The sequence below is a fragment of the Barbus barbus genome (genome assembly GCF_936440315.1).
Source record: "Barbus barbus genome assembly, chromosome: 42".
NCBI classification, from domain to species: Eukaryota; Metazoa; Chordata; class Actinopteri; order Cypriniformes; family Cyprinidae; genus Barbus; species Barbus barbus.
Genome location: NC_136720.1, coordinates 23,762,954 through 23,782,984, shown reverse-complemented (window position 1 = coordinate 23,782,984; position 20,031 = coordinate 23,762,954). Strand labels below are relative to the sequence as shown.

The window sequence follows — 20,031 nt, the reverse complement described above, 5'->3', positions numbered from 1 at the left end:
TTTTAAATTATTTAATAGTGTAATATTTAAATAGTTTAACAATTAAAACTCACTAATTATTTAAGTTTAAAATGTAATTCATTTATTGTTATTTTTAAATTAAATATAAATATTATATCATTATATATAACATTATTTGTATTATTATATTAAATATAATTTTATACAAATATATGTAATATTATTATGATAAACGTTGGTAATTATTGTTAACATTAAATTGTATAAAAGATCAAATTACAAAAAATTATAAATTATTCAAACTTAAGTAATTAACGACATTTAATTATTAAAATATTTTAATATAATATTACATTTTTTATTTAAAGCTATATTTACTATAAAAGATGTGTGTGTGTGTGTGTGTGTACTGAGATTATATATATATATATATATATATATATATATATATATATATATATAAAGCTCAAATAAAAGATACTTTAAACTTAGTGACATTTATCATAATATTTAAAAATATTAAATATATTTGTTTAAAACGATATTTTAAAGATTATTTTTATAAGATATATTATATAAGATATATATTAAGATAATATTCATATAGTTAAATATTATATATTTCAACAAATGAATGTTGCAAATTATTGTCCTTTATTTCTTCATAATATACAATTATATTCACATATATAATTGTATATGGCCGTTTCCATGACAACTAAGCTTGCTTACACCATAGAGCAATGTGATCGATCAGTAATTTACACTTCAACACAACATTTACCCATTTGCTCTAGAGAAACATATGTATTTGTACATACATCACGTCTTCAGTGAGATCATGAGCAGTAACGCAGAGGTGCAGCTGAGGATGGAGGTGGCAGTTTATCAGAGCGTTCGGCTGATTAGAGGAAATAGCGGCGGCCCCCGCAGCAGATGGAGACGGGACCCGCGCCAGCGGCAGGAATCACACACCCCTGGGCTCTGGAAAACAGGCTCGACGGGGGACTCACATGCTACAGTAACCCATGATCATATACGAACTCCGTCCCGAAACCAAGTGAGCAGTCCAGCCGTTTACTGCCTACATAGACAGCTGCATGCTGATTCAAACTGAGCCTCATAAATGACTGATTTGAAACGCTCTACATAAGCACACAACTATTAGATGAAATATGAAATATACAAATATCAGTACATATTACATATGTTTTTCCCTGTCACAAGGCATTCTGGGATTTGCTTTTCCCATGAAATGTAAAAACTTTAAATACTGTAAAAAAAAATTATAATAATAATTTAAAAAGTAAATAAAAAAATTTGAATACTTTACACAAAAATATTATTAGTCTATTTAAAAATGTCACATTTAATTCAAGCATTACCTTCCCATTCTTTGCAATTCTATGTGAATTTTACTAGCTATATCTAAAATATTTCAATGTCTTATTGAAATATTTAAATATGTTAAAGTGTATAAAAATATATATAATAATTTTAGAAGATATATAATATAATTTAAGTTTATATTAAATTCTATTTATATATATATATATATATATATATATATATATATATATATATATATATATATATATATATATATATATATATATATATATATATATATATATATATATATTAAATACAATATTCTAATATTATATTAGGATAATATTCATATATTTAAATATTTCAAGAAATAAATGTACTAGCAATTTCTAAATGAAAAGTAGTGGCATTTATTTAAATATATTAACATTACATATATTTCTTCAAAATTATATTTTAAATTACATATATAATTTATATACGATATATTATATAATATTCATATATTTAAATATCTCAACTAATAAATTTGCTAGCAATTTCTTAAAATTATTTATTGAAATATTGAAATATATTAATAATATATTTATTTTAAATGTAATATACATATCTAAAAATTTAGAATATATTATATTAGGAAATATTCATATATTTAACATTTTAAACAAATACATTTACTAGCAATTTCTAAATGAAAATCTGCTACATTTATTTATTATTTATTTATTGTTTCTAATTAAAGTTCTTCCCAATTTCTTTTAGGTGCAATTAAAAATGATTTCTGTAATTTTCACTCTAAAAGGTATCTGCCTATCTAAAAGGTATTTGCCTAAATGTTCCCACAGTAATGGATGCTAATACGGATTAGAAGCAAAGAAAAGGGAAGAAAATAAAGTTTGTCAATTGAGGATCTGGAGAGAAAAACAACATGCTGTGGAATAATTCATGGGATATTGCTCATTTAACCAGGTGACCAGACTGGAAGACCACAGTATCTGTTGATTTTTAATTCACAATTAGTGCATAATAAAAAGACAAATAAAACAAACAAAAAACAGATATTTCCCACACATCAGGAGGTAATCTGAAGCGTTACAGAGTCACTGTGTGACTGTCAGCTGAAGAACCGAGAGTCTATGAACAAATTAGCATTCAAGCTTGACCACTTTTGTTTGTGGAGAGAGAGCTTTACTGAAACAATCAGTTAAAATAGAGGAACGTGTTTCGTTCTCTTTCTCCACAGGTCTGTGCTGGGCCTCACAATCAAGAGTCTTCTTTCACATGTTAATTCAATTAGTTTCGACTCACTGAACACACACACACACACAGAGTCCGTATCCTACTCTTCTTCACAGTCAGACAAACAAGTTTTCACAAGACAGTGAGATTTGACTCGATGCAGACCGTTTTAACGTGACAGCAGTGATTATCTTATGGACATTTTCACTTAGGGGTGTATTTTTTTTTTTTTTTACATTATTATAAATTATAGGTTAATATTGAAATAAACCTATAAAATTTATTTTAATTAAATATATTTGTTTAAAATTATATTTAAAAATATATATTTGAATTATATATTTGAATACATACAATTATATATATTTATATTATGTTTATGATGCCTACTGTAATCAAATTGTAAACAAACATACAAGGTCTCAGATTTCCTTGTCAAAAATATTTAAAGATTCTGCTTATTTTTTACAAGGAAATTTGACACAAACATAATTACATTATTTTAAGGATTGTGTTGGATGATTCATTTCACATTTTGTTTGAGGTTCATTTACAATAATTCATCTCATCAGTCACTGGCACCATCTGGAAACGTAACGTCACATTTGTTTTGATGGTTTTCCCGTCAATGAGTGACTCGACAGCTTTTCTACTGAAAACTGAAACTTAAAAAAAAAAAAAAAAAAAAATTACATTTAAAATCTTGGTCTAATAGTCATGGACTAAAAGTCACAAAACTATTCAGTCCCGTTCTGTTTTTCCACCATTCTCTAAGCGTCCTCCGGCCTGATTTAAAAGCCACAAGTCAAAGCCCTCCAACAATCCAAATGTCACTTACTCTTTTGAAAGTCTTGAGTGTCTTAAAGTGTCTCAGACTTTCAGCTAATCTCCAGCACCGGCGGGTCAGCGGTCGACTCTAATGGAGAACGGACATTGATCCCTGAGCTAGCGTATCCCTGTCTCTCGCTCACAGGAGAAAGGCTTTCTAATGCGTTTGGGTTGAAGCCAGAGCTGTGCCACACCGGAGTCTGCTGAGACGCACACAATAAGAGCGTTTGTTCGGCTCAACCCACCTGTGTAAGACCAGTCGATGTCCTCGGCGAGTCTGCGCTGGCCTCTCAGGTACGACACGGCCAAATCTGGAGGAGAAAGATGAGGAGAGCTGGAGTCACAGAGCCAAACACATCACACCAGAGGCAGAACGTTCAGAGAAACCATGAAATAAAACAACAGTCTTTAGTGTTTGAGTGAAATCATTACACAAGTGACAGGATACACTAATTATTTGTAGACTGGTGGGTTTTGCCCTTGAAAGAATTGCCATCATGAAGCTAAGGTGTTGCTGTGTGGTTGCTAGGGTGTTGCTATGTTGTTGCTAAGGTGTTCTAAGAGTTAATGCATTGCTGTGTGGTTGCTAAGGTGTTCTAACTAGTATAAACAGTGCATTGCTACTTGGTTGCTAGGGTGTTGCTACAGTATGTGGTTGGTTAGGTGTTCTAAATTATACATATAGTATGTTGCTATGTTGTTGTTAAGGTGTTTTAAGTGGTATATAGCAAGGGCATTGCTATGTGGTTGGTATGGTGTTCTAAATGATACATTTAGTGCATTACTATGTATTTGCTAGGGCGTGGCAACGTGGTTGCTAAGGTGTTCTAAGTGGTATGTATAGTGCATGGCTATATGGTTGCTAAGGTGTTCTAAGTGTTATATACAGTGCATTACTATGTGGTTGCTAAGGCAATGCTATGTGGTTGGTAAGGTGATTTAAGTGGTATATATATATATATAGGACATTTCTATGTGGTTGCTAGGGTGTTGCTATGTGGTTACTAATTTGTTTTAAGTGGTATATATGGTGTTGTTATGTGGTTGGTTAGGTGTTCTAAATGGTATATAACATGTATTACTATGTAGCTGCTAGGGCGTTGCTATGTGGTTGCTAAGGTGTTCTAAGTGGTATGTATAGTGTATTGCTATGTGGTTAGTATGGTGTTCTAAGTGTTATATACAAGCATTACTTTGCGGTTGCTAAGGCATTGCTATGTGTTTGGTAAAGTGTTCTAAATAGGATATGTAGTGCATTATTATGTGGTTGCTAAGGCATTGCTGTGGGATTACTAATGTGCTCTAAATGTAATTTACAGTGCAGTTATGTTGTTGCTAGGAGGCATTCCTATGTGGTTGGTCTTGTGGTTTAAGTTGTATATACAATGCATTGTTATGAGGTTTCTAGGGCATTGCTGTGTTGTTGCTAAGGTGTTCTAGGTGTTATTAGTGCATTGCTATGTACTGTTTTTGCTAGTGCATTGCTATGTGGTTGCTAAGGTGTTCTAGATGTTATATAGTACACTGCAATGTACTGTAGTCGCTAGTGCATTGCTATGTGGTTGGAAGATGTTCGAAAAGCAATATAGTGCAATATTATGTGGTTGCTAGGATGTTGCTATGTGTTTGGTAAAGTGTTCTAAATGGTATATTTAGTGCATTGTTATCTGGTTGCTAGGGCGTTGCTATGGGGTTGCTAAAGTGTTCTAAATGGAATATGCACTGCATTGCTATGTTGTTGCAAGGAGGCATTCCTATGTGGTTGCTAGGGCAGTGCTACATGGTTGGAAGGTGTTTGAATAGTTCATTATTTGGTTGCTACAGTGTTGCTATGTGTTTTGTAAAGTGTTCTAAATAGTATATGTCAGGGGTCGGCAAGTAAGTTTGGCATCAGGGCAAAAAATAAATTTGCCACTAGATGGCGGGCCAGAACATAGTCAAAGAATGATTTAAGAAATTAATTGATAAAAGAATGCAACTAGAATTGCCTGACAGACTGTTACAGTGTCTTTTGTAAGTGGTAGTGAGCTGTTACTCTGTGTTTAAATCCTGTAGTAGGACAGTCATTATCAAAAAGCCACATTTGTGGTGGTATCCGGCAGAGTATGTGAGCGGAGTGGAGCAGCAACAATTTCCCCTCCGCGCTCCAAGCATTTAATAAATCACTCCGCTTCGGGTTCACCATTTCCCGCTTCTGCTCCACTCCTCGCTCACTGATACCAGAAACACCGCTCAGTGTGTTTGAAATATCACAGTTCTGTTCATAATGTATATAAAAAAATAAATAAAATAACAGGAGAGTTTCAAAGTGGCTTATTGGAACACTAGTGTGCAAACTTTTTTTCCTACCACATGACAAGCTAATAACATGGTTGTCAGCTTTAAAAGGTATAATTGCTTCTTTTTGCAGTGCAAATTTTGTTTGTGATGAAAATTGTATTTTCAACTGAAAATATTCGGTATCTAAAAGGAACAAACAAATTCCTTGAGAACTATCAACCTTCACATTCTTTCTGATCCTTTTCTATCAAGCTAGCTAATTATGTTCAACGTGAATTCTTGCTGAATATGCAGTTATATTACGGGCCGTTGGCATGAATTGTGCTCGTGATGGAGCGGCAGTGGAGCGCTCTCGGAGCGAGTGAAAACCACGACGCTCCGACTTTTAAAAAATCCACTCCTCCCTCCATTCAAAATCAGACTGCTCCACTCCGCGCTCCGCTCCCGTACTCTGATTGTGAGTAACTGTTGCTGTCATGACAAATCTATTTCAGAACCAGCCGCAATCAAAATAATCTGGCTGCGGGCGCGGGCCAGATATTATATTATTATTAGTGTTTGTGTGTGTAGGACACCTGCCAGACACATCAAAACACACACGTGTCACTGCTGTAGAAGGGAAAGTTGAGATGAAAGGACACATGAGCTCAAACACACACAGTTGTGTCCGGATTACAGTCATAACCTCTGAGAAACAACAACTTCAAATGTTTTTAATGGGACTTAAAGGAATAGTTCACCCAAAATTGGAAAAAAAAGTGGTAGGAGAACTCCTGAAACTGTGCCAGACTGTAACCAACTAACCGAGACACAATTACCAAGAGTCAGTGTGCGGATCAGATGTAGAATGTCCTTCCAAGAGTACACCAATGAAGCGTATAAAAATCAGTTAAAGAGCATTTTAGCATTTTAACAGTCTGACCCTCTGACCTGACAGCACTGACCTGTCCCGTGTGTAATACGGCCGGTCCCGTCCCTGCCTCTCAGAGCCCATTACTCAGTGAATGGTGACCGAGAGCCGCTGCCACAATAGAGCCTTTGAAGACTTTTGCCACAGAACAGCCATTATTACAAAAAACAGTCAGACACAAGTTGTTCTGGAAGAGTTCTCAAAAACACAAGCACCTCTGCGGTCCATAAGGGTTATTCCCAAGAAACAGTCAAATTTTGTAAATATATTTTGTACAATATTATATATTTTTTGAATTGAAGATTTTATCCTAAAAAATTAACAATATTTTTTATAACATTAATTATAATTAATTAATATTCATTATTATACTATTTTTAAATACATTTAAAAATACACTATTATATATTTAAACAATGTTTCAGGGTTGAAGACAGCATGTTGTGGTAAAACATGGTAAAACACCCATTTGTTAAGGACCTTTCCTTTTTAAAAATAGGCTTGTGTTTGACAGTTGTGTGGAGTAAATCCGGGTTGGCTGGGATGTGGAAGAGGCTCTTTTGCTCGTCCCGTTTCACAGGAACAGTATCATACTGCGACCTGTGCTCCACTAAAGCTGCTGAGCTTCTTTGGCTCGGCTCCATTTCACATGCACCGAGAGAAAAGCCTGCGGCAAATTAGATTAAAATTGCTCACAGTTTGATGTTAATGAGTCTATCACCAATAAAACAAGCCCTTCACTGGACCCCTCTCGCATTTCACTGCTCTCTACAAGAAAAAAAGAAACACAACTGGGGATTTGCTTCCACTTTCCAGATAAACAAAAACTATTATATGAGATATTTCTAAACAAGCAGCAGTAGCTGAAGCCTGTGTTCACGGCTCATCCAAATTACGGTGATTATGAGAGTCATCCCTGGAAATTATGTGTTTCTATGGAAACACTCATTGCTAAAATAATTTTGATCTATGAGTGATCACAAGATAACGATCAATATATTTTAAAGCAAGCATATGTTTAATTAAAAGTAAATATATTTAATAAATAATACAATATTTATTTTAAAAATTTTCTCTTTTGAATTTAATCAGTATATTTCAAGTAATCATTTTCTATAATGATCAATATATTTAAAATCAAATATATTTAATTAAAAGTAAAAAATATTTAATAAATAAGACATTATTTACATTTATTTTAAATATCTTCTTAAATATCTTAAATATCAACAAAAAATATTTACGTATGATTAAAAAGGAATATAAAATGGTTAAATGATTAGAAGTTGCTCTGAAAATTTAATTATAATAATTTATTATTATCATTGTTGTTTACTACTACTACATATAATTAGTAATGATTACATTAATTGAAGATGCTTTAAAAATGTTATCAGTTAATGTAATCATTTTATGTAATAATAATAATTGCATGCAATTAGTATTAAAATAAAATATAAAAATGCTAACATGAGTGGAAGTTGCTTTAAAAATTATCAAAATATTTTGTAATAATAATAATAATAAAAATATGATTATTATTCAAATGGAGAATAGAAATCGGTTACATGATTGGGAATTTCTCTCTATTCAAAATTTGTATGTAATATAAAAAATAATAATAATAACAATATAGAAAATAAAAATGATTACATGAGTGGAAGTTGCTCGCAAAATGTAATCAATATATATTATTTAATAATTTTGTATAAAATTAATAATATTCCCTTTAACTATTAAAGTCACTGTCATTTTAGTTGTGTTGTGGAAGAAGTCAGAGCTTTTATAAAGTTTTCAAGTTTCCAACTTGACATTAACAGTTTTTTCTCTGAATCTACAGTTAAAGTTTCAAGAGTTTGTTGAAGGAGAGCTGTCAGGCAGACAGGAGTTGTTTACTACAGTCGCTCGACTGGGAAACACTCTCTGCATGTGTCCGGTGCTCGCAGGAAATGGATGGGGGAGGAATCGTAACCATCCTCTGCCCTCTGTAAACGTCTCCAGAGTCATTCAAATACATAAGAGGATTAGAAAAGTCTCGGGGAAGCCGGCCAGCATGTCGTGTTTCTAACTCAAGAACAAAAACACGAGTCCCCCTCCTCACCCCGTCACTAAATAACGTCCGTCGCCTGGATGAAACGCAGCCTGTGAACTGTGTCTGTCCATGCTCTCATATGATGGAGAACACCTGTCCGACACGGAGAAGAGTCATGGCCTGAATTCACACGACACACGTGTTCAAACTGACAGCTAAGTCAATTATGACATGTGTTCCCAAAGGCACAGAATATATTTGGATCCGCAAGGTCAAGGGTTGGAAATCAGCCAGTTGGGAAATAATAGAAGACAGAAGAAAGTTTAAAGCTTCGCTATAATAGGACCAATTTTAGGAAATATAACATCCTGAAATGTAATCCATCTCAACTTGCCTAGATGAGAACTTAAAGGGACAATTCACACAATTTCTGTCTACAAAATCCAGTCATTTCAATAGGAATCCATGCGACTGGGAATTTTGTGTGAGGGTGAAAGATTTCCAGATGCAGATTTCACAACTGATCCAACTTCAGGTGTAGTCACATTGGTGAAATTTCAACAAAAATTGTGTGCAAAAAAGGTCCATTGTCTATTGTCGATAATAGTGTAGAGATGTATGAAATACTACTCACACAGAAGTCACTTGCAGCTTTCTGTTGGTCAGTGTGCAGAATTTACATCACCAACTTGAACATGAGCTAAATCTGCATGGTGAATGAGCGAATCTGCAGAATGCACAGATTCCTATTGGAATGACTGGATTTTGCCTGTAAAATTTTGGTGAAAAAAACGTGATCATAATTTAAGAGCATTTTTACTTTTTAAAACGTGCTGTGTGGTTGCTAGTATGTTCATAAATGCTTTTTTTTTGGTGCTGTAGAGATACTCCTAAAGCGAGGGGCTCCTGCAGTAGGACACATACACTATGTGACGGTACATGAGTGCAGCAGGCTGTGGCAGCTGTTGCTGAAAGTGACATGCGGTCCGCGTGAGAACACACTGACTGCAGCTGAAGGTAGTAATGCCAGTCAACAGCTGGGGTTTATACCTTCCCTGACACCCTCAAACACTGCCCTGCCTCCAAGATTGACATCAACGCCGAAATTCACTATTACAACTTTTAGGAAATTAATTTGCCTTTATGAGTTCTCTGTAAGTTAAACTTAAACAGGCAAAACAGGATCTGTGTTTTTGTAAGACACAAAAGGAAAAAAAATAAAAAAAATCAAGGCTGTGTTGCTGTTGTGGGATTTCTTATCCTCATGCAAACTTTTTTCAGGATACTTTTGTAAACATACTTGGCTCGTATATCCTTGGCCCTGTTGTGAGATTTCCCTGTTGACCTAGGATGAAAAAATAAACTTATTTTCAGCTTGCATAACTACTAAATTACATTAACCTAGAAAAGAATTCATATTTAAGATTTAGAAAGACAGTTTGGCTCTTTAAGGATTTTTGAAGAGGATGTACATAGTTATTCTGAAATACATAAATATTATATTTATGTACATAAATATTATTTATATTATTAATAAATATAAATAATCACATTTACAATAAATGTTCAACTACTAAAACGAGCCAAACAAACAAATGCAAAAAAAAAAAATCGTTGGCTCTCACTATATGGTTGCTAGGGGTTTCTAGGCTGTTGCTAGGGCATTTTTACAGTAGGTGATTCCTAGAGCATTCAATTGTCATATGTCCAACCGAATGTCTATGGATGCAAAAGAGGTGCTTTAAAGCAGGCGAATATAAAAGATGCAACTTTTTCATTAATATTTTTCATGCAAACTGTCTAAAATCTAAAGTGCATTGTCAGTGCATTAATTGAGCACAAGTGATAAAGTCTAAAGAAATAATAAAAAAATTGACAGCAAAATAGACTAACGTTATCATGCCCTCTTAAAAATAAAGGTTCTTTATTAGAATCTATAGTTCCATGAAGAACCTTTAAGATTTTTCAATTTTTCAAGATTCTTTCGATTATTAGAATGTTCAAAAAAGATTCTTTTAAGAACTGTTCGCTGAAAGATTCTTTGAGGAACCTAAATGGTTCTTCTGTGGCATCACTGTGAAAATCCACTTCCGAAACCTTTATTTTTAGGAGTGTAATAGCGAATGACCGAGAACAAGCGCTGTGCCTGGCGATATATATTATACACAGTGCTTTCGTCTGGGCTGGTCGCAGCACATCCGAGCAGAAGACGCTCTCCATTCACTCTTAGGACATGCCAGAGGGAACTCCTTGACAACAGACAGAACCTCCGGTGGCGTTCAGCCACCAGGACTTCCTGCACAGCCTCCTCTATCGCCTCGGACACCAGATCCGTCTCAGAAAGGCAACCGCATACTCCATCTTTCTTTAACAGAGAGAAAAGCTTTCCTTCCTTGCCTCACTGTCCGAGCCAAAGCCGGAGCGCTGGCTTTTATGAGTTCAGCACACTGTCAGAAGTTTACTAGAGCTCCAGCTCCACATCCTGAGGTCAAGAGGAAGAGATTGGATTTTTCCTTTGCTGTTTCTCCAGTTCTGTGTCTCCTCACTAATCTATAGATGCTAATAGAGAGAAATCAACAAATCTTCACTCAACACTATTTCATAGTGAACAAAAGAAAGTTAAGCATAAATGCAAATTCGAGGAAAATGTGAGTGGTTTACTCTAAAATAATTGGCTCTCACTATACACTTGCTTGATGTTTCTTCATCAGAACAGATTTGGAAAAATTCTGCATCACATCACTTGCTCACCAATGGATCCTCTGCAGTGAATGGGTGCCGTCAGAATGAGAGTGCAAACAAATAACCCACACCACTCCAGTCCATCAATTAATGTCTTGTGAAGCCAAAAGCTTTGTGTTTGTAAGAAACAAATCCGTCATTAAGACGTTTTTATCTTTAAACCATCACTTCCAACCAAAATACAAGTCCATGATCCATAATAATGCTTCCTTTAGTAAAACAGTAATGCTAAATTTCCCAAATTTACTCTGAGGAAACACATCTACAGCTTGGGTGGCCTGAGGATGGGTAAATATTCAGCCAATTTTAGTTTTTGGCTAAAATATCCCTTTAAATAACGCTGCATCTTTCTAGGACATAAATATTATGAGCCAAACGCTCCATTTTTGAGATCTCTAAATATTTACACTTTAGAAGAAAATCTATAGAACGACAGTGGATGCTTACAGACAGAATCAAGACATCACATTTGAAAACAAATCTTCTCTCTGAATTTCAACACTATTTTGGGGTGAAAATAAGAAATCTGTTTAAGTTAAGCACGTAGCCTGTGACTGGTGTGAAATTTTTGGTGGAAAATGATACTCAGCATGAAGTAAATATCCAGATGATTTTAATCTAAATCACACACTCTAGGAAGCAATACGACCACTTGGAAAAATGCAACGGAAATTGGATGAAATTAAGACGGCTGGCCATCTCAGTGTCCGCCCAGATTTGTTCTGAATACGAGGTCCTCTTTACAGGAGATTGTATTTCCCCAACACTGAATAGCTTTTCTCTGAGGAATGTTTTAGACCAGAATGAACAGCTTGTGTGTTGTTTTGACCCAAGTTAAAGGAATAGTTCATCCAAAAATGAAAATCCACTGAAAATTTACTCACCCTCAGGTCATCCAAGATGCAAATGAGTTTGTTTCTTCAAATGGATCCTCTGCAGTGAATGGGTGCCATCAGATTAAGAGTACAAACAGCTGATAAAAACATCTCAATAATCCACACCACACCAGTCCATCATCTTCTGAAGAGAAAAGCTGCGTGTTTGTAAGAAACAAATCCATAAAGACATTTTTAACTTCAAACGGCTGCTTCCTGCAAAAATAAGAGTCCTCTGTACTACAATATTACTTTCGCAAGTAAAAAAGTTGTCTCATCTGAATCAGGAGAGAAATCTGCACAGATCAAGCAATGTTTACAAGCTAAAACAGTCCAGATCTAAACAAATATGTCTGTGAATTTTAATGTGAAAGGACAATAGGGGATGGACTTTTTCACTGGAGGAAGTGTTATTATGGATTATGGACTTCTTTTTTGGCCAGAAGTGACAGTTTAGAGTTAAAATGCCTTAATGATGGACTTGTTTCTTGCAAACACACTGCTTTTCACAAGATGTTAACTGATGGACTGGAGTGGTGTGGATTACTTGTGAATCACTGTGATGTTTTTATCAGCTGTTTGGACTCTCATTCTGACGGCACCCATTCACTGCAGAGGATCCGTTGGTGAACAAGACGTAATGCTACATTTCTCCAAATTTGTTTTGATGAACAAAAACTCATCTACATCTTGGATGACCTGAGGATGGGTAAATTCTCAGGGAATTTTCCTTTTTAGGGGAACTATTCCTTTAAATGAGATATATGACTGTTTAAGCTATAAAAATGCACTTTCCTAAACTAATGGCATCAGGTTCAGCACAAAACTTTTCAGGTTGATTAAAACCAATGTGCATTAATATCTAGAACACCTCTGCTCATTATGTAACTTTCCATTTGTAGGATGACATAACAGTACAAGCAATATTGCCTGAGGCTGCGTTAGACACAGACAGGCGCTGGAAATGAACTGGAGCGGTTTAGTGCTCAACAGACACGAGTCTGCACTGGTGACACTCACTGGACTCTGATCTGTAAAGAGATGCACAGCTTGCCCTTTGAGTTTAAGGTGAATTCAGTTGTTCACCGCAGTAATCAGAAGGACATGATTTAACATAATACACTCCAGACAATCTCACTTATTCATGTCCCAATATACAAAACTGAGGAGTTTTTTTATGCTTAAATAGGGTACGACTGCTGAATTTTAAATAGGCCATAATAATCAATAATTAATGTGCATTTAACATGGATTTATTTACTGATGAAAAAGGTTATATAGAGTAGAGCAATGGTTCTCAACGGGTTTGGCTTCAGGAAATTCACAGTATGCAAAATGATTAATATAACACGGGCTGAATAGGAAAATTAATCATTTTGGTTTCTAAACCTCTCCTGCATTTAAATGGCTTCATGCTCTCGTTGTCATCAGTAATTCACATCATAAAAAACACATTGTGGTCGGCAAGCCATATTTATCTTCACTGTAAGTGAACTTGTATTTCTGGGTTGTATTTTCTTTTACATTGTCTAGTTTTGCTGGTTTTTCAGGTCACACAACCCATCCATGATGGCATCGGTTTAATTTGATAAAGTTCTACCAAATGATGCAGTTTGCATTAAAACACCACATTTCCAACCATTTAGACTTAAAAACTTCAGTTGCTACCTATAATCATAATACTATAATCAACTTGGTTGTGCAAGTCATTTCAACTTAAATTATATTGAACTGGCTTTAAAAATTGAGTTAAAAATCTTATCTTAAACTTAATTGCTCAACTTTTTTTGAGTTCATTGCACACTCAGTCCAAAATTTTTGCACGTTAAAAAATAACAAAAAATCTGAGAAGGGTTTTAAGCATGATTATACCTACTTATTTTGCAATTCTAGCTATGCGTGGTTATAAAATTAGCATTTTATCATTTAATGTGCATATATTTAATGTTTTGGGGTCATGAACCACCAGTTGAGAACCAGATTAAAAATCATGTACAAATGTGCACTGTACAGGTATTAAATAAATAAGTCCTCTCTGAACCCTCTCCGGTATCAAGTAACTTTGAAAAAAAAAAAAGTTCAGGCTTCTGGTGCCAAATACCAGTAAACCAAAGTGCATGAAGGTCTGAACAGTAGCTTTTTATGCAGGCATATAATGAAGCATGCAAAATCTCCAATAACTCATTATATATAAAAGAAACCGAGATGCTAAGTCAAAAAAGCAGACATTGTTACGTCTCTACAAACTGCAGCAACACATGCAAACTATTACAGATCACAAATTTTATAATCTACTTTAACTGATAATGAATGGGAACCAATGCTAATATGCAATTTTGTATTATATATTACAGGGTTACAAAGTGTGACAACTGATTGGATATGCCTGTCACTTTCAGATAATGTCTTGTAATGAAATGCCTTTGGATTGTGCGGGCGAATCAGTGAAAATCAATCTTTCGCTGTCACTCATTTGATCAAGAGAAACTAAACTGCATTTTCTCGATCACCGCCCATGCTGTGGTTATTTTGTTTGGATACATGGCAGGGTGACCCTGGTGTGAATCGATCAATCATGTGTTTGGTGGGCAGAAGCTCTCTCTCTTTCTCTCCCTCTTCCTGCTGCTGGCATTAATGGTGAATGAGTGTCATTGAGACCAAAGCAGCACAAACACGGGCTTCCCCTGCCATCACGTCCAACAACAGGGTGTAACATGCACCAGCACTCTGCATATATCTACGACACAAACACATGAGTGACAGCACAGATGCCCGTGTAACTCCTAAACAGGGAATAACTAATGCTTCTGCATAAAATCAGCAACATTTTAGACTGAAATAGCCAGGACAATGGTGCACTGTGACAGCGCTGAGATCAACTTTGAGGAAAAGAGACCTCCGATGTGCCAGCAAGAGATACAGATGGCTCAAGACACATGCGGTCAGAAACACACTGCTTTATATTCCCCCACCATGTCAAATTACATTTTATTCAGCAGGATGAACAGAGACAGAGAGATTAAAAGAGCATCATATCGGTGATCGAGAGCCAAGAGCAAAGAGCCAAAGTCTGTCCTACGGCTGAAACGTCCTTGAGTGAAACTGAACCAAACATTGCGCAGCATCCAACAGAAATTCGACTAATTTCACAGCAAGGAAATTACATTTAGGCAACCTGCATGAACCAGTACACTTCATATGTGTTTATTAACATTCAACAAAAATCTGATATTGTAATGCTGTTTTTTTACAAAAATACTACAATCTTGTAAGAACCTAAAAAGTAACTCAAATTGCCATAAAGCAAAATATAATGATTCGACTTAAGGTATACACTTAAGTGATTCATAAAACGTTGCATCATTCACACAGAAGACATTCTAATGTCTTCAAGTCTAATATTTTTTTTAAATGTTGTCATATAGGACTGGTATAAAAAAAAATAAAAAAATTAAAACAAGTTTAAAGTAAACAAAAAAGAATAATTAATTATATTTAAAAAAAAACATATATATGGTTGTATACACACACTTGAAATTATTCATTCAATTCTACTAAAGTAGATTCATGAACCTTTGATCAATTCACTTAACAGACATTCAAAACAGTTATTGCATGCTTTTTGTCTTACAGACTGAGATTAAACGCAAAAACCTAAACTCGTCAATAATAAATGCATAAATGCATTAACAACCTGTGGAAATAAAGCTCTTGGATCCACGCAACTTTACGCATCAATGCATTCGTGCCCAAAACACACCGAATCTATGAGGACACATGCATCACTCAGCACTGTATTTACTTGTTACCTGTGTGACAGATGAGCCACAGCTGCGCGATGAACAGATGTGATTTGGCTGTGATCAGACGCATCGTCTTCAGGCTTTAAACGCGCTCGAGTTAACGTGGAGGGAACGCTGATCTTTTGAGAACGCAGTAGCAGCTATTGCAGTGATGTTACAGTGGATCCATGTCAGTGCTTCGCGTATCCTGTTCGTCTTTCCCACGCTAGAACCTCATTCACCGTACGATCTCAGCGCGCGAGAGGAAGAAGCTGCGTTCAAGCGCCGCCCACAGACTCCACAGTCGCGCGCGCAATCAATCACGGGTTTACGGTCCAAATAATAGGACGTGCACTGTCAAGAAACGGTGCTAGTGACATGCAACATGATATTAAAAGTAAAGGTCGCATTTTATAATATTCTCAGAGCTTTGTGAGACGTAAAAAACATGCAATTTGTGTGTTTTTTGGGTTATGTATGTGCATGCATTGCAGTGTAAGTGGTTTGATGGGAATTTAATGCTGAAAGCTACCTGTTGACACCTGTTGGACTGTTTAAAAAAAAAAAAAAAAAAGATGGAATGAGTCGTTCATGTTATGCTGTACATCTAAAAAAAAATTAATATTGTGAAAAAGGTCAATATTTTTTGTCACTCATTTCAGAAAGTGAAACCCATATATTATATAGATTCATTACACATATAGTGAAATATTTTGATGATTATAGCTTACAGGTAATGAAAACCCAAAATTCAGTGTCTCAGAAAATTTGAATATTACATAAGATCAATAAGAAAGGATATTTTAAACAGAAATGTCAGGCTTCTGAAAAGTATGTTCATTTCTATGCACTCAATACTTGGTTGGGCCTCCTTTTGCTTTAATTACTGCATCAATGCGGCGTGGCATGGAGGCAATCAGCCTGTGGCACTGCTCAGGTGTAATGGAAGCCCAGGTTGCTTTGATAGAGGCCTTCAGGTCATCTGCATTGTTGGGTCTGGTGTCTCCCATCTTCCTCTTGACAATATCCCATAGATTCTCTATGAGGCTCAGGCGAGTTTGCTGGCCAATCAAGCACAGTAACACCATGGTCATTGAAACAGCTTTTGGTACCTTTGGCAGTGTGGGCAGGTGCCAAGTCCTGCTGGAAAATGAAATCAGCATCTCCATAAAGCTTGTCAGCAGAAGGAAGCATGAAGTGCTCTTAAATTTTCCTGGTAGATGGCTTCGTTGACTGTGGACTTCAGAAAACACAGTGGACCAACACCAGCAGATGACATGGCAGCCCAAATCATCACTGACTGTGGAAACTTCACACTGGACTTCAAGCAGCATGGATTCTGTGCCTCTCCACTCTTCCTCCAGACTCTGGGACCTTGATTTCCAAATGAAATGCAAAATTTACTTTCATCTGAAAAGAGGACTGCATTCAACAGTCAACAGTCCAGTTCTTTTTCTGCACAGCCCAGGTAAGACGCTTCTGACGTTGTCTCTGGCTCAGAAGTGGTTTGGTAGCCCTTTTCCTGAAGACGTCTGAGGTGATGACTCTTGATGCACTGACTCCAGCTTCAGTTCACTCCTTGTGAAGCTCTCCCAAGTGTTTGAATCAGCTTTGCTTGACAGTATTGTCAAGCTTGCGGTCATCCCTGTTGCTTGTGCACCTTTTCCTACCCAAATTCTTCCTTCCAGTCAACTTTGCATTTAATATGCTTTGATACAGCACTCTGTAAACAGCCACACCTTTCAGTAATGACCCTCTGTGACTTACCCTCTTTGTGGAAGGCATCAATGTTCGTCTTCTGGATCATTGCCAAGTCAGCAATCTTCCCCATTATTGTGGTTACAAAGAATAAGAGATAGCCAGAATTTATACTGTAGGGATGATCATTAATTGAAACTCAAATGTAAATATTATAATATTTTGAGATACTGATTTTTGACTTTCATGAGCTGTAAGCTTGAATCATCAAAATTAAAACAAAAAAAACTTTTGAAACGTTTTACTTTACATGCAATGAATCTAAAATATATGAAAGTTTCACTTTTTGAAATAAGTTACAAGAAAAACCTTTTCATGATATTCTAATTTTCTTAGATGTACCTGTATATGGAATCAATATCTTACTTAATTTTGAAATGAATGCAAATTTAGTTGTTATAGTTTCAACAAAGGCACAATGAATTGAATTCAATCTTTGCACTTTGGTTCAAGTGGATGTTACTATTTTTACAATTTCCCCAGGTGCTGCACAAAGTTCTTGCATGAAACGGGCAATGTATGCAGAAATATTTATAGAAATATATATTAATATATGTGTGTGTGTGTGTGCGCGTTACTTTAAAAAGTAATTCATTATTATCTACTAATTACATTAAATACATACATTTAAAAATAATTTAATGTTAATTCCACTATTGCTTTATATGGAATTGTTCTATACAATATTTAATGCAATTAAATCAGAAGTAACTAATTAAATTACAGAAAAATTAAGATCCCTTACTAATTTCTTCACAAATTAGCTTCACAAATTAGTGAAGTGGCTTTAAGAAAATTACCATTTCCACCATCAGGGCAATAATTAAGAATTTCCAATCATCATAAAATGTTACGAAACTGCCTGGAAGAGGATGTGTGTCTATATCGTCCTAATGCACCGTGAGAAGGAGAGTTTGAGAGGCTAAAGACTCTCCAAGGACCACAGTTACTAATTAACTAACTAATTAAATTACAGAAAAATTAAGATCCCTTACTAATCCCTTACTTACTATTAATCCAAGTGAAAAATTACAGTAATTAATTATGCAATGATATATATATATATATATATATATATATATATTGTTTTAACTGATAATGCTGAATGTAGAGATCATCCTTCATTTATATTTAATTATTAATAAATATTGAATTTAATATTTACACCTCTGAAAAACATTCGACTAAGCATGTGGTCACATCTTGTGCCTGTACTGAACCTCAGAGAAACACACTGTTTCTGCACTCCCTGTTGTTATCCTTTCTGATAAATTTCCATAATTTATGCAGGGCACCTACTTCACTTGCTGGACTGCTTTTATAAGGGGGAGCTTGATACAGCTCCTTCAGCATTCAGAGAAGCCCACTGTACACGTACACATACGCTGATTTGTGACTGCGTGTTTTGAGTTTGAGCTCCATCAAGTTGATTCTTTATCATCTATTTTCTATCTTAAAAACTATTTTATACACTATCATTTTCGTTTCTATAACGTGTGAATATATCCCCTATAGCATTCTAAAACAAAACCAATCAGAGCGCCTTGTAATCACTAGTTTTATTTTGATTTCTCGAGTCTGCTAATAGCTTATAGCCCATTAGCATCGGCAGCACCACATTACCATTGTTTCACTGTTACTTGCTTAAATGGCGGATTTGTGTCTACCTTTGAGTGCAGGTGAGGACACATTCGAGCTGCATTCGGTACAGCTGGAGCTGGAGGCCGTGGAGAAGAATATCCGAGACCTGGTGGAGAAGCAGGCCCAGCTGAGAGAGTGGAGAGCCGCGCTGGAAACATCCCGGGCTGATGCTCACAAGTCCGGGGTAAGTATCCAGCATGCTGTTTCTCTGCACAGACCCTGTGCACCCAGGACACAATTTTCCCAGATGTCCTTCACTCTGGGACCCTGGGTGCACCAGCAGCGGAAGACGCGAGCCAGGCCACGGGCGACAACCTCTCCCCCTCCACCGCCTCCGGTCTTCAAGATCTCCACCTGGAACCGCTTCTCTCCCCATTTATTGTTATTGTAAATGAAATGATCACAGATCATAATTTTGATATACTCTGCCTGACTGAAACCTGGCTTAAACCAAATGAATATTTTGGTCTAAATGAGTCTACTCCACCAAGCTACTGTTATAAACATGAGCCCCGTCAGACTGGTCGTGGCAGCGGTGTGGCAACAATATATAGTGATATTCTCAATGTTACTCAGAATACAGGATGCAGGTGTCACGGTGCACACACGAGGGAGGAACCAGGAACACGCAGACGAGGATATAACTTCAAA

General features: G+C 35.7%; 1 protein-coding gene across 1 annotated transcript in view; it reads right to left on the bottom strand.

Annotated features, from left to right (window-relative positions):
• The window catches only part of LOC306861903 (receptor-type tyrosine-protein phosphatase gamma-like), a 41,203-nt gene extending 24,957 nt beyond the window's left edge, over positions 1–16,246 (bottom strand). Inside the window, exons 1-2 of the mRNA XM_079404385.1 lie at positions 16,009–16,246; positions 3,606–3,671 (exon numbers count right to left, since the gene is read on the bottom strand). Of these exons, the coding sequence (XP_079260511.1) occupies positions 3,606–3,671; positions 16,009–16,072 (130 nt within the window). The 5' untranslated portion in view covers positions 16,073–16,246. The remainder of the gene's footprint in view (positions 1–3,605; positions 3,672–16,008) is intronic.
• Between the last annotated feature and the right edge of the window lie 3,785 nt (positions 16,247–20,031).